This window comes from Xiphophorus couchianus, chromosome 18 (assembly GCF_001444195.1).
Source record: "Xiphophorus couchianus chromosome 18, X_couchianus-1.0, whole genome shotgun sequence".
In the NCBI taxonomy this organism is placed as follows: Eukaryota; Metazoa; Chordata; class Actinopteri; order Cyprinodontiformes; family Poeciliidae; genus Xiphophorus; species Xiphophorus couchianus.
This window is the reverse complement of record NC_040245.1, coordinates 18,005,524-18,019,864: the sequence shown is the minus strand read 5'-3', so window position 1 is coordinate 18,019,864 and position 14,341 is coordinate 18,005,524. Positions and strand designations below refer to the sequence as shown.

The window sequence follows — 14,341 nt, the reverse complement described above, 5'->3', positions numbered from 1 at the left end:
ACCTTCAAGTAAATATAGACGAGTGCAAACAGATCAGAAAACCAAAAAAAAGAATAAGAGAGGGGCATTTAAGTGACATGAAAGCAAAATATTTTAAAATGGCAAACACAAGTAAAAAAAACTGGTCATAAGAAACTGAGAAACAAAGCAGCGCATGAAATCGCTGAGCTAATGATTATGTGCAATAATCAGCAGTGTGCTCAAAATCCCAAGAAAAACATGCATGAGTTGAACAAAAGAAAAAAGAGAGGACAACCTGTAAGTGGGAATTCTTTGATCAGAACATGAAAACAACTGAAGCTCAGGCATGATGGCGAAGAACAACAAAACAGATGTCACAGACAATTACAACAAACATGGCTCTGTGCACTGTAAACATTCCTGTGTTTTGCTAAGGCGACATGGAACATTTAAAATCCACTGTCATTTCTTTTCATCTTCCAAATGCCAGAAAAAAAACAACAAAAAAACAAACACAGTGGAAAGAGGGTTTTTTTTCTGTTTACTGAACAGCTATCATGCCAACTAGAGGAAATAAAAGAGCTCTTAATGAATCACACCAGATGGACAAAGGCAGTTGAAACACAGACTGTGTGAGTGCATATGAGTTTGCAAGAGCAGGTCAGAGTTTGATAAAAAGATACATCTGTTCAAGCTAGCAAAGTCCGATTACCTGAAAGGAGGCTGCTATTCACTGAGACACTGCATGGCCTGATAATATTATTCATTCTTCATTACTGTGGGAGCTGGAACAAAAAATACAAGAGAATATGGTGCTGACCTGCGGGTGATTGATGTCATCTGTCTGAACACAGCTAACATGTTAAAAGGTTTTTTCTCATTGTTACGTTTATATCATTTGGCTGTGCATCGCTGTATGTTGTGGGAGGATAAAACTCAGCCTCAGGCTCAGGTTGTAAAATCTGCAAAAAAGAAATGTCTCACTCTGTCTCATCTTGCCTGGAGGAACTGCACACCCACAAGAAATAATTTCATTAATATGAGTTTTAGTGTGACTCACTAAATACTGATCCATTATCCTCTCTGTGCACCATTCTATTACTTTGGCGTTTGCTGCAAAGATTTAAATCCTTATGAATAGCCTGTTGCAACATTTTGCAGCACATTATTGACAAGTTTTTGCTGCAAAAGCATGTACACTTGTTTTGTTTTGATTAGGTCGGGCACTTTAACACGTTAATTTTGATTAATTAATTGCATAGATTTTAACACAATTAATTATTTTTTTTTTCCATACAAATGTTCTGGCTGGTGAGGGTGAAATAACCTAAAAAACCAGATTAAAAACAATCTTTTGTCCTTGACCTCATATAACGATTTATTCAGACAAAGCGCATAGCGATACATTTATTTTATTCATAGAAAAATCCATCTGTGACTGTAATAAACTTATTAGTCAGTAGCAACATGAGCAACTGAAAAATAAACACAAAAGATGTAAACTATGTGTTGAATCAAAATCTGCAGACTTATAAAATAACATCTGAAATAAGCTACCTCTAATTTAAAATAATTCTGCGTTTTGATGCCAGAAAGGTCTTCAAAGATCTGATCCAGCAATCATCTTTGCCACAGTTTCATAGATCCCCCTCGTCCTCCTAATAGTGTCATTTAAACACATTGGTATCTAGAAAGTCACAGAAGATGGATGATTGCAATGTACTAATATTAAGTGTCACATATCTACAAGATTACTGGGGCCTTTAATCAAAGAAGCAAGCAAAGCAATGGCACAAATGTATGTCTGAGAAGACATTACATATATATAGACAAGTTGGCAAATCAATGTTTATACTAGTCAAAAGATAGTATAAAATATAAAGACAGGCAACGGAAAAGGGTGATTATGTAAAAAACATATTTAAGGATTTGTTTGTGTCTATGTGGGTGTTGATACATGTGGCTGTGATACCAGCTGCACAAGAAATCTATTTAATCAAAGCTCCAGGCTAGCGTATGTAGAGCGAGTAGTATACATTAATGCACTCTTCCGAAGTGTGTGTCTACATTATGTGACGTGTCACGAGAAAAGTAGGAGCTAGTCACTACAACAGAGGTGGAGGGGGGGGAAAACTAAAACCACCAATTTCTTAGAAAATGGCAATTTTATTTTATTTATTTTTTGCTAAATATGCTAGTTGGATGAACGAGTTTGCGTGAACGTGTTCATAAGTGGAGTTCACTTTTCTGAGAATTTTTGGACTGAACAAAGCTGTTTTTTAAGTGTGGAATGCTGAGAGAACTTGGGTCATTCGGATGTCACTTAAGTCGGATCTTTAGTGAATAAAAGATTTTTCTAATTTTTCATTTATGGAGGCAATCATTGGTTATTTAATGGAGAAAGAGGCACAAATTTCATCTGAGGACATGATCTCAAGCCTTGCTGTGAGCACAAGCAGCAGAGACAGACGAGCTCTAAGAACCTTCACGAGCAATTTAGACAAATGCATCTTGGTTTAAATTTGACTATGCTGATTTCAACCTTGATTTATACATAAGGATTTTAAAAGAATACTGAAGATCCAACTTTTAAAACTATGAGGTTAGACCCAGGGATTTTTTTCTGATCCCATTTTCTTTGTTGTTGTTTGTGGATGGAAGATTGAACACAGCAGCCCAGAGAAACTGCAGCTTTAAATGTTCAGAGATAAATATAATTTACAAGGCAAAATCTTTGTTAGCTATTGTGCTTAAACAGAATCAAGATTTTATTAAAGAGGGACACTGTGGTGTGTTGTTTTATTTTGACCAAAAATATGTAAAAGTGACCAGAATTTATTTAGATTTTATGGAAGAGCCATTGCACTATTACAAAATGTGTTCAAGGATCTTATCTTTTGTGTTGATTATTACAAAATGTGGTATTGATTTTGATGCCGGATTTTATTACATACTGCAGCGTTATTACATAATGCTGCATTACATGCTGTGATAATCACTGTCTTTGGTAGCTATCACCTAAAGTCAATGGTCAATGACGGCCAAATGACTGCTAAAATGATTACCTTGTCTAACTTTTTCATGATTACTCCAAAAAGAGTGATCATTGCAAACTTACTGATTATTTATTATAAAGACAAGGCAATATTGATTAAAAAGAGCACAATTAAATGTGAATTTCTTTCCTCTTAGGACAGCTTGGCTTTCAACTCAGGAAAACCACGACTTTCCTATAAGGCCAGAATGCTATGGAGCCCTGACAGTCATGAAACACAACCCTTTGGAAACTTAATTTGCTGCCCTATTGTGCCCCATTTGAACTTCCTCTATTGTGATTCTGTGAACTTATTGCCTATTGGCCATTCTTCATTACACTAACTGGTCTGCTGATGCTTCTAATTATGATAGGAATATGGTGAGATCTCACCAAATTTTGACAACATGCAGCACTCTGCTCCATAGGATACTATGCTTGTTTGACTGAAGCAACTCAGAAGGATACACTCAGAGCTGCATTATGTGCTCCATACAAAAACTCACAGCGATTCATGTGTCCATGTATTAAACAAGACAGATGTTCAGAAACAGCAAAGAAGAATTGACAAAAGCAGCAGATACATGAATACGTGACCCTGGAACAAGAAAACTAGATGTATCCTTGTGTGGGAAAAGAACAATGATTGAGACTGGGAATTTTATGATACATTCACGCTTTATTAATACTAGAATGAAAAAGAGAAAGCCAAGGTCAGAGGCAGAATTCGGAATGCTGATTCAAAGAACTGCTCAGGACCCGGAGCGTAAGTGAAGGATTCACTTAGAGAACTGTGCCAGAGCGTTTTTGTCTTCCATTACTAAACGTGCAAAGGAAAACAAGAACGAGGCAGAGATTCGACATGGAGGGAAAGAATGTGAGAGACATATAGATGGAGAGGAGAGAAATGTAGTGTATAGCCTGCAGACAGGCTGGAATGATGGTTCACACAATAAAGCTCAACTCTTCAAACAATACTTTAACAGTGTGCGTACTTGTATAGCTATACCAACACTTTGGTCTTGATGATGATCTGATGACAATTTTTGTCCTCCTTTAAGTTTATTGATGAAGCACACATTCATGCATGGAAACACAGCATCAACTCCTTGCATATTTTTATTTTTATGGTTTTTTGCATAGTACCACAGCACCTTGTTTGTATCTCAGAAGGTCAAATATGTCTAGATGATACATATCTATGAACTGTAGAAAGTTTTTGCATGGGCATCTAAAATGTTCAGCTTTGCATGAATTATAGGTTCCCTGATTAATATGTTGAGAAAACAAATTGTAAAATGTATCGAGCAGTACAGAAAATTTAAAAAACAACACTTAATACTGAGAGTCACTTTGTTTCAGGATTATACTGCTTCAGGTAGGTCTTTTTTCTTTTATGAACAAAATAGGCCATCTTAATAGATTTAATCTGTCAATAGTAGGGACATCCAAATCCATTTCCAAGGATTGCCCTAAACAAGACATTCTTGTCATGATTAGTATCATAGAGTCTCTGACTAAATCCAAATCCCAATACTAATTAAACTCACACTGACCATTTTAAAATACTTCGCTCAGGAATTCTTGAGTGTTTCCAGAACGATTCTTCATCTGGTGAAGGTGCGTGTTCACAAATAGCATCTATGGTCTGGATTTGCCGTCCATGTTTTTGAACAGCTCTTCTTATCCATCCCTAAATGTTTTCAGTACTATTAGTACTGAAAACTTGGCAACCGACACAACATCTCCGCTAACCCACAGAGCAGAGAGTAACATGCTGACCAGAATGCCCTGTGCTACAGTTCGCTTCCTGCTTTTGGAGCAATCTGTGGTCCACTTGATTCCATATGCATTCAAACCGCGCCACTTCAACTGAACCGACGCCGAGGCTTTTAGAGGGACCATAGTTTGCTTTTTTGGTCAGCAGTGGAGTTTGATTGCACATTCACACCTCCCCAAACGCACTGGACCTTCTAGACATATGTACTAGAGTTTGATTACAGCAGACTAAGGAGGGCTGGTGTGAAAGCATCCTATGACAGAAAATCCTAATGAGGTCATTCCCATTTATTAGCATAGGTTAATCATTGAAATGGTTTTCTGACTTTATTTTCAACTGTCTATATCTAAAACTGTTTATTCCACACAAAATCAAAATATTTGAAGTGAGTTCTGTATTTGTCAACATTCTTAAGAGGATGTCAAGTGATCACTAACTCTAAAGTTTACAGTGAAATATTTACTGTTCACTTGATAGGTGAACTGGGGGCTATTAAGATGTATTGTTCTTCTCTATTATCATGTCAAATGAGTCAATTCTAAATTTAATATGTAATTGTTTCAACTATATTGCATTTGCCTGTGTGAAAGTAAGCAGTTTTAACAGAACTACAAGTAGGTCATTGGGATTAAACTGAAAGTAGCAGAAACAGGAGTTAGGCTACAAAGAGGGAGAAAAGGGTCTCTGGTGTCTGCTGTAACATATCTCAGTCAGTCAGGCTTCAGTGCATGCACACAGACTGTAAACTCATGCTGGATTGTTTTATGCACTCAGAAATGAGTGCACCTTTCCCATGAGCGCACCACTTTACTCATTACTAATAAATTTATGCACTTCCTTGTGCAATATGAGAAACCCACCTGATGTTTATTTATCCAGTTGCTTCCCAATCATTCAGCTTATGCACACAGATGCAGAATATGATTATGTTTGTGGGTGAAAGGTGTTAGATGGTTATTATTTTTTTTAATCAGTGTAGGGTGTTTTAAGTAATCGATTCATTCATCTAAGTCTATGGTGTAGGCGGTTCAAGACAAACAAACTTGGAAATTGAATTACACCGTCCTGATTTATGATTGTAAATGTGACTTGCATATGATGGGAGAACAATCTTCTCTCCAGGAGTGACAAATATCCTAGTGTATCGTAGATTATGCTTTAAAGCTTTTAGACAAAGAAGGAGTAATACTTTATTGTAAAACAAGGGTATTATAAAGAGAAACATGCCTGTGTAATACTGTATTGGTTATATTTGAACTACTTGAGTAACTACCTCATTGGTTTAGTTGTTGAACTGTAATAAGATAACAGCAAACATAATAAAACAATCTCCTAAAATAAGATGAATTACCCACTGGATGGTTTTAATAAAAGGCATGTGAAATCCGACCGATGTGAAAAAAATGTTGATTTTTCAGCATCTATCACATTTTAGACTTTTCAATTTGCTTTTCTTCTAAGTTATCTAAAGCAGGCCAATACTTGAAATTTTTAATTATATGGCTTATCAGTGTGCAAATACATCAAACAAGCATGTTTAGACACTAAACTGCTGTCCTATCACTTTAAATTTGGTACTTGATTGGTGAACAGGGAACTATTAAGCTGTATTAACTTCTATAACAGCAAAACCATGCAAACGCATTCAGGCAAAATATGAATCATACATTAGTCACTTGCAGTAAAGAGGCGTAAACCATTGTTAGTCTTCTGACTTATCAACCTACAAAAATTAAAACACATTTTTAAATGTAAAAATTCTGAGACAGTTTTTGAAATAGGCAAATGTTTTACTACCCAGGGCATCACAGTCTCTGGAGATTCACAAACATTCTCAAAAACGTAATCTATCAGTTCTCCCTCGAACAAGTTTCCTTTTTCTCATTTGCATGTCGACTCAAAGACGAATGGGGTTTCCCCTTTGTGATGCACAGTGTAAGCACTTTAAGAGAATCTTGAGAGAACTGCCGATGAACAATAATAGTGAAATTGGGATCTAATTTGAAACTTACGATTCAGCTCTAAATTGAAGGACTACTTCACTGTTTTTATGAAGTCTGGACTGCGTCAATCAGTTTAATCTATCTTATCGTATATTTGAGTGCTCAAACAAGAACAAAATTTTTCAGCACTGAAAAAAGATTTTGTAAAACTCACTTTGAAGTGAATGATGATTTGAGGAAGACCCAGCATATCTGTCTGTTTTAGTGTGTTAGGTATGACTCTTTGGTGTAAAAAGCAGATTTATTGTTAAAAAAAACATAAAAATATATTTTCCTTTTTGTAAATCTTTCTAGTTGAGGTATAAAAGTATGTTCCAAAATGCCTAATGTAATTTTAAAAGAGATTTTGGCCAAATGCTCGCATAAAAATCTGTAAATACAATTTTGATTTCTAAATCTCTCAGTAAAATGTATTTTCTATCCTCTTGTCCAACCATCCATGGCAGCAGGAGTGTAACTGGAATTATAAACTAGCCTGATTCACATTTTATGCAGGCATACAAACCAGGTTAGCCAAATATATTTTTATTTACTTTTTTCTACATTTAAAAGAAAAAACAAATGTATGCAACCTTTAAAGTCTTCTCAGTGGTAAACTCAGAAGGTTTTAATCTGTGTTAAACAGAAGTTTGAGGCCTTGTATTTTATTAATTATTCAAACTGTAGTGATTTGGTGATAAATTGACAGTCATATACATCTTTAAAAATATATATCTCTGTCACCTAATTGTCATTCTGCCTTTCAGTGGCATATAAAGATCTTGTGCGTCGTTCCAATCTGTCGGCAGAGAGGCTGTCATGTTCCCCCCCCATAATAAAAAAAGCATAACCGATGCCTTTTTTCTTTCAGGATGACTCCAGAATGAATGCAAATATAAATCAAACATTGCAGCAATGACCCAAAAATGATAGCACTTAATCTCATGTTGCAAAATACGGATGCTCCACATCTCAGTGTCTGAACTGTTGAAGATTTGCTTGCATAGACACAGGCTTTCACCTGATGACCTCTTGGCAGCATTAATACACAATATACAGACACTGATCTTTCAGGCTGAGATGGTCAAATGACCATTAAGTATGATAAAATAACCAAAAGAGAGGCACTTACTCTATCAAAAGACGGTATCAAACAGTACATTTCATATTCTTCAAATGAAACACACACTTATGCATAATGTGTGGAAGCAGCTTTACTGACCAAACACTTGAAAAAAACTAGCCACCAGGTTAAATTCATTTGTAACCTTGACTTGTGAGCTAAGCTCTGACTCAGGTCAATTATTTGCCACATATTTTGAACTTAAGTTAGTTGTAATTGATTACTGTGGCTTTTTAAAAACTTATTTTGTGGTTACTTTTTGCATTTTATTTTAATTTACTATGTTATTTTAGCAATATCGCAGCTACAAGTTGACAGACTTTTTTCTAGGCGTCATTAAAAATGATCACCTTTAACAATGTTTTTCAAGAAATTGTTGAGTACAACATCCTTAGTGCACTCAGTGTTTTAGTGTAAGCAGTCTTCTGAAGTAGTCCGGTAAAAAGCAATCTCTTGTCCTACGCTATTTGCTTCATCCAGAGAGTCTGGGCTCTCGGCTGTTGTGAAATGATTGCTTCATGGAGGCGTGGACTGTATTAAGGTTTTAAATTTTACCCAATTACTAACGTTTGCCTTTGACGTATGCAAAGGACCAGTTTGACGGTAAGAAGCTTACTGGAAATTGGCAGTGCTGTAAACAATCATCCTCCACTGCAAAGATAGAAGCGCCAAGTCGAGTGAGGCGTCTGACGATGTTAATTCAATATTTGGAAGCTGAACAGCTTCATTGACTTCCTCCGTTGCCATTGCTAAAACTACAGACAAAATACAATTTTACAACAGCGTAAGTAGAAAATATACTTGAGACAATCCAAGTCAAGGGGAGAAAGTCCAGACTGTGCTGTAAACAAGATTTTTTTTGAGTGGAATAGAACCAATAAGGCAATGGCTAAGCTACTTCTGAAAAACCAATATGTCTGTGCTCAGCTTAACTAAGTGATCTGGAAATGTAACACAGAGGCTGGAACAGAGAAGAGTAATAGTGAAATAGCTCAATATATTAATTATTTTTCTTTTAACCGCTGCTACAAAAATGCTATCTTAATACCAAGTTTAACACTTATAAATATTTGAAAAGTTATTTATAACATTTTGACGTTGGATCAGCAGAGAACTTGTTTGACTTGCATGTTTTGCCATCAGATTGCAAGTATATGTCCGACTGTGAACAAACACCCAACAAACGAGCAAAAGCGTAGACTAATTTTACAAGTAAAATACGCCATAGGCCTACACTTACCCAAACAAAGCAGACCCAAGAAAGCCCCAGACTTTTTCAAGTAGCATTTTTAAACACCATGAAACTCTTCATATTTGATTGTCCTCATGATGACATTTTTTCAAAATAGACAGATACCTTCTGAGCACCTCTGAACTGTCAGCAACAGGCTGCCTATGTGGCATTGTTAATGCTTCTTTGTCAGCACAAGCATCACCGAATAAATCTTGAAAGCTTGCAGGTTGAGGTGAAGCGTAAAGAATTAGATCTTAACTGTCAAAGTACAGACAGGGATAGTGAAAGATTAGCTGTCATCCTTCAACAGATCAGAGAAGACACGACTGCCAAGTGATTTTCTTTGTTACAAAAACAAAGGAGATATTCCGAACAGTCAGTGATTTTTTTTATTTCAAATTAGTTATGGCTGTAATAACTCAGAGCAGTTGTGAAAGATGACGACAGTCATTTTGCGAAGGGAGACGAGGGACCTTTGTAGACGTAAACAACTGGAAAATGAACTACTGAGTATTACCTGGGAATGCCACACTGATTTTCAAATTGCTCTCTGTGAAGTTTAACTTCAAGATTTCTAAACAACAGCAGCTGTTGCATAAAAGGCAGCTTTAAACAAATTCTACTAAAATGTTTTAGTGTTGCTTTACAGGATAACAAAATTGCAGCTTGAAACCTTAATAAATAATAACTTCCCGATTAAACCCGCCACAATAACAGAATCTTGAGGCCATTCAACATAAATGCTGTACAGAAGAAACAAACATTTGCTTAAGCCACTCATTGACAGTACCTTGCAAAAGTATTCAAGCTCCTTGAACATTTTCACATTTTGTGAAATTATACCCACCATCTTCAATCTTTTTTTAGCGATTTTCTGAGATTAATGACAGTAGAATATAATTATGTGGTGGAAGGACAAAAAAAACAAAAAAACAAGCTGTTATTGAAATCTGAAAAGTGTGATGCGAACTTGTACTCAGCCTGGCTGAATCAACACCCTGTGCTGAAAGTTTGCTGAAAGTCTTTAGGAAGGTGTCTGTACCAGGATTACATATGTAGAGACTATTTTTTTTGTCAGTTCTTTTTGGCAAATAGTTCCAGCTGCATCTTGAGACTGCTTTTCAATATTTTTGCAAAGTACTGTACATATATTTACATACTTACATGCATTGGTCACTGCAAAGCTGTTGGCTGTCTCTATATTGTCAACGTGTGGGACCAGGTTAAAGGGAGCTTCCGTAGCGTTAGGGCTGGTGTTGTGAAGGAAGATAGCTAGTCGGAATGCTGTGTATTCCTGATCTGTATTCCTAATGAACAGTCCACCTAGACAGAGTGAGATCAGGCAAGAGGAGGGACAAGATGGAGCGGAGAGGAAGTGAGTTATTGTGGGGCAGAGAAAGGGCAGGTGGGAGCATGGTGAGACAGGAAGAGGCAAGGAGAAGGGGGGAAAGTAAAGATGGATGGGAAAGGCAGAGAAAAACAGAGGAGGGGAAAGAGACAAGAAAGCCAATATCTTCATTAGCTTTGTTATAAAAGGTGATTTGTCTTTCTGCACATTCTCAAGTTCTGTCTTAACACACAGGCATGAATACAAATGTGCTTGCAGATGTTGAAACTGCTCGATTCATTAATGAAATCTGGTGGAGAGACACAGAGAGGAATAGAGGAAGAAAAGAGATTTTCGAAAAGCTGAGAGGAAACTCTAATGAGTCAGACAGGATAACCAGATCACAGGATATTAGTTAAAAGAAGGAGAGAAGCGTCTTGGGCATTCTAACACTATCTTTCCAGTTAACATTTTAACAAGAAGGATGAGAAAACACTATGAAAACACACTATCAGTTGACAAAAAAAATGATAAGAAAAGAAGAAAATAGTGTGGTGGAGATCATCTTTAGTAAAAACGAGGGGTCATGTAATCCTTTAAGGGCACTCTCAAATAACATGTTCTGACCAGCTTCTATTACCTCTGCCTGATAAGATATTAATAACAGTAATCTGACACAGCTAACAGCTACAATCACTTACATACTTTAGGTATGTTCAAGCATGTTTAGTATTCCATTAGGAGAGAAAATAAGGTGAAATAACATTTAAAAATAGGCAACGTAGGTGAATAAACATGGACTGTGACAAGCCTTTCAGGGGATGAGTGCTGTTTTTGAATGTCCATGATTTACACAGACTACAATATAGAGAGATAGTTTCAGTGGGCGGGAGGGAGGGGGGTTCTTTGAAGATATGATTTAACACTCAAAGACTATGTGATTCAAGTATTAATTTTTGTGTGATATTTTGTTATAATATGTATTGCAGCTTCTTTAGTGAAGCTAAAGATTTTTCTCTAACAGCTTTTAGTTTTCACTTTTCACCTTAGAAATTCACATTCTAGATCTCATAGGTTTTCCAGCTTGATTGATGTTTTAGCAAATGAATCTTTCATTTATGTTTCTGAACTAGATGTTCTGCAGAGAAGTAGTTACATTTAAAGAATTTATGTAGTGTGAAACTACACACTGTAGCCTTAATCTGCGCAATGACCATCCAACGTCCAACATAAAATTATTTTAATGAAATCTTTAAGGATAGTTTGTCTAATTTCACAAATTCTATTATTTTGTGGGGAATTAAATAACTAAGCTCTCATACGTTCTGTGCTTCCTCTATTTTATAAAATCTTAATCCTTACAGGGTGGCAGTAGTGTGGGGGCAAATTCTGAACAGATTGTCAGTCCATCAAGTGCAACGCTTAGACACAGGACAGACAACCATGGAGGAGCACAGTTACACATAGAAGAAAATTGGAATGGCTGGTTAACTTAACATGCATCTTTTCAAACTAAGGAAGGAACATAGAATAATCAAAGAGAATCCATTCATACATGAGGAGACCTCAGGACCTACTTGGTGCAAAGCAACAGTGCAACTAAGCAATGTGCCACTTGCAGCCTTGTAGGAAAATAATCCTACAAGAATTATTTTCCTTGCAGTTTACCCTTTACTCCTTCATGTTTCAAAAGAAATGTGAAGGATGGGAGCAAATTGGTAGCGACAGGACTATGAGGGCACAGTCTGTTAACTGAAGCTTTTTTTCCTCTAAGGATCGCAATCTCTGGTTGACACTTCTGTCATATTAAAAGTTGTTGTTAATATTTTCAGCAGTGGAACAGACAGGGATGTAGTAAGCAAGATCTCTTCACTTTATAGAATACGAACCCCAAAATAAATATTTGTAGAAGCAACAGAAGTGAAACTAAAGCTGAAGCCATGGCAGTTCTGAACATGTACTGTACATATACTCTTACTTAGGAATAGTACTTCATATTTGTGTAGGTTGGATTTAGATCAGGTTAGGTTTAAGTTCAATTTTGTTATCTTAAGCCAAAACAAAAACAAATATTCTCTTGATCTATTACTGCAGGTATTGCCCTCATGCTAATGCAGACATCCACGTGGAAAAAAACAATAATAAACGTTACCTCTTTTAAATTATGTTGTAGTTTACATGGAACATGCATGCTACTCCTCAAGTGGACCAAAGCACCGGTGGAACATCCTGTATCTACAGGTAAATTGTGCGTTTACTGAGGACTGTACACAGAAGGGGAGGAGAGAGCATACTGCATGTGCGTTGCTCTGCACAATTGCTGCTGGCATTTTACTTTCAGTCACATAAGGTTTTTCTTTAAACTCTGGAATGCAAAGAAAAAATAGATGACTTCACAAATTTTGCATTTTTACATGACAATGTGCAGAATAAGTGGAAGCGCACACATGCCTGAAAATCAGAGCACTGAGCAACCAGTGAATATTTAGCGCATTAAGTTTATTGGCAGCAGCAAGGAGACAGAGTCAAGGAGCTGAATCTCATTATAGGACCTCCCAGCTTACCCCCTCTACACCCTACCGACCCCTCACACACAATGCAGTGTGTGAGGGGTGTGTGAGGCACAGAAAAATTAAATTCCATACATGTGCGGTCCCCAGTTACTGAGTAAACTGATGCTCCAGCCACAGTGAACTTTTACTTCTGATTTGTTAGGGAGGTTTATCCCGTACTAACACGGGGGAGGGGATGGAGAAAGGCAGAAAGCGACACAGAGGGGGAATGCTGCAGTATCTAAACAGCGAACAAGAGTGGAAAAGGAACAAACCTCCCTGAAACATTCATGAGGCAAGAAGAGCTTTTAAAATATAGTGAAAGAGTTTGTGTTCATTTATAAACCGCCTGAGACACAACAGGGGATACAAATTGAAATTTATAAGGAATGAAATGGGGGTGGGAGGCAGGTTTCTATAATTTTGTGTTCTTCCGATCCGTCTTTGTTGAGTAATTTATTGTGTTTTACAGCGCAGTCGTTTTACCATGCATGGTGACTCCTGGCCGCTAAACAACCATAAATATTCAGCGTAGTGTGTCAAGACTAGTGCCTGTGCCGTGCGTAAAAATCAGTAAACCTCCAACTCACCTATCTGCACTGAGCTGGGGAAAGCCCCTGTCGCCAGTCCCCAATAAAGGGCGGAATACACCCCAAGAAATTGCCAAGAAAAAAGAATAATCCTCATGTTTGTTCCTTTCCTCGAATACCTTCAGAAACTGTTCAAAGACATTTAGAAAGAGGGAAAGATGTACAAGAGATAAAAACGCGTCAAAGGATGAGAAGGGTTCTTTTTATCCTCGCTTTATTTTATTTCCCCCAGTTAGGATTTATATTCCATGTTGAATTCGTCCCTTTTCTTCCCCTGCAGTGTCCGCTCAGGAGAGCTGTGAATCCGGCGCACATGTAAAGACGCGGGGGGAGAAGAAGAGTGGGGAAACTAGTCGGAATGATTGGCGAGCTGGGAGAACAGGCTGCATTGAAGAACTGGACATGCGCGCCCCACCGCCTCTTTCTCACCCACACGCCCTCCTCTTCTCCCTCTTTCTGTCTCTCTCAGTAAAATTATCTGTTTCTCCCTCAGTCCTTATTCTCTTCTGCGTCGTCTACCGGTTTACCCTACTCTTAGATATGGTTTGTTTCGCAATAAAAAAGAGTGAGAAAAAGATCTTGTAATGCGTCTTTTTTTTTTAAAGTTACATATCCTTTGAACGCTTCACCATTTCACCTGCAAGAAGTCACTTTCTAGTGCCGAACTATTTACTAAGAGGTTCAACTCATTACGAATCTTCATTATTTGTCTTATTTTAATAATTATGTTAAAGTTCTCAAACTCGGGGGAAATCGAG

At 37.1% G+C, this 14,341-nt stretch overlaps 1 protein-coding gene across 8 annotated transcripts in view; it reads right to left on the bottom strand.

The window, feature by feature from the left end:
- gria4a (glutamate receptor, ionotropic, AMPA 4a) overlaps positions 1-14,085 on the bottom strand; it is a 122,085-nt gene extending 108,000 nt beyond the window's left edge. For 7 of the 8 annotated variants that reach the window (XM_027998890.1, XM_027998896.1, XM_027998892.1 and 4 more), the window contains exons 1-2: positions 13,584-14,085; positions 10,279-10,437 (exon numbers count right to left, since the gene is read on the bottom strand). In XM_027998890.1, coding sequence (XP_027854691.1) covers positions 10,279-10,437; positions 13,584-13,680 — 256 coding nt within the window. In that variant the 5' untranslated portion in view covers positions 13,681-14,085. The remainder of the gene's footprint in view (positions 1-10,278; positions 10,438-13,583) is intronic. The other variant, XM_027998898.1, reaches the window with a different exon arrangement.
- Between the last annotated feature and the right edge of the window lie 256 nt (positions 14,086-14,341).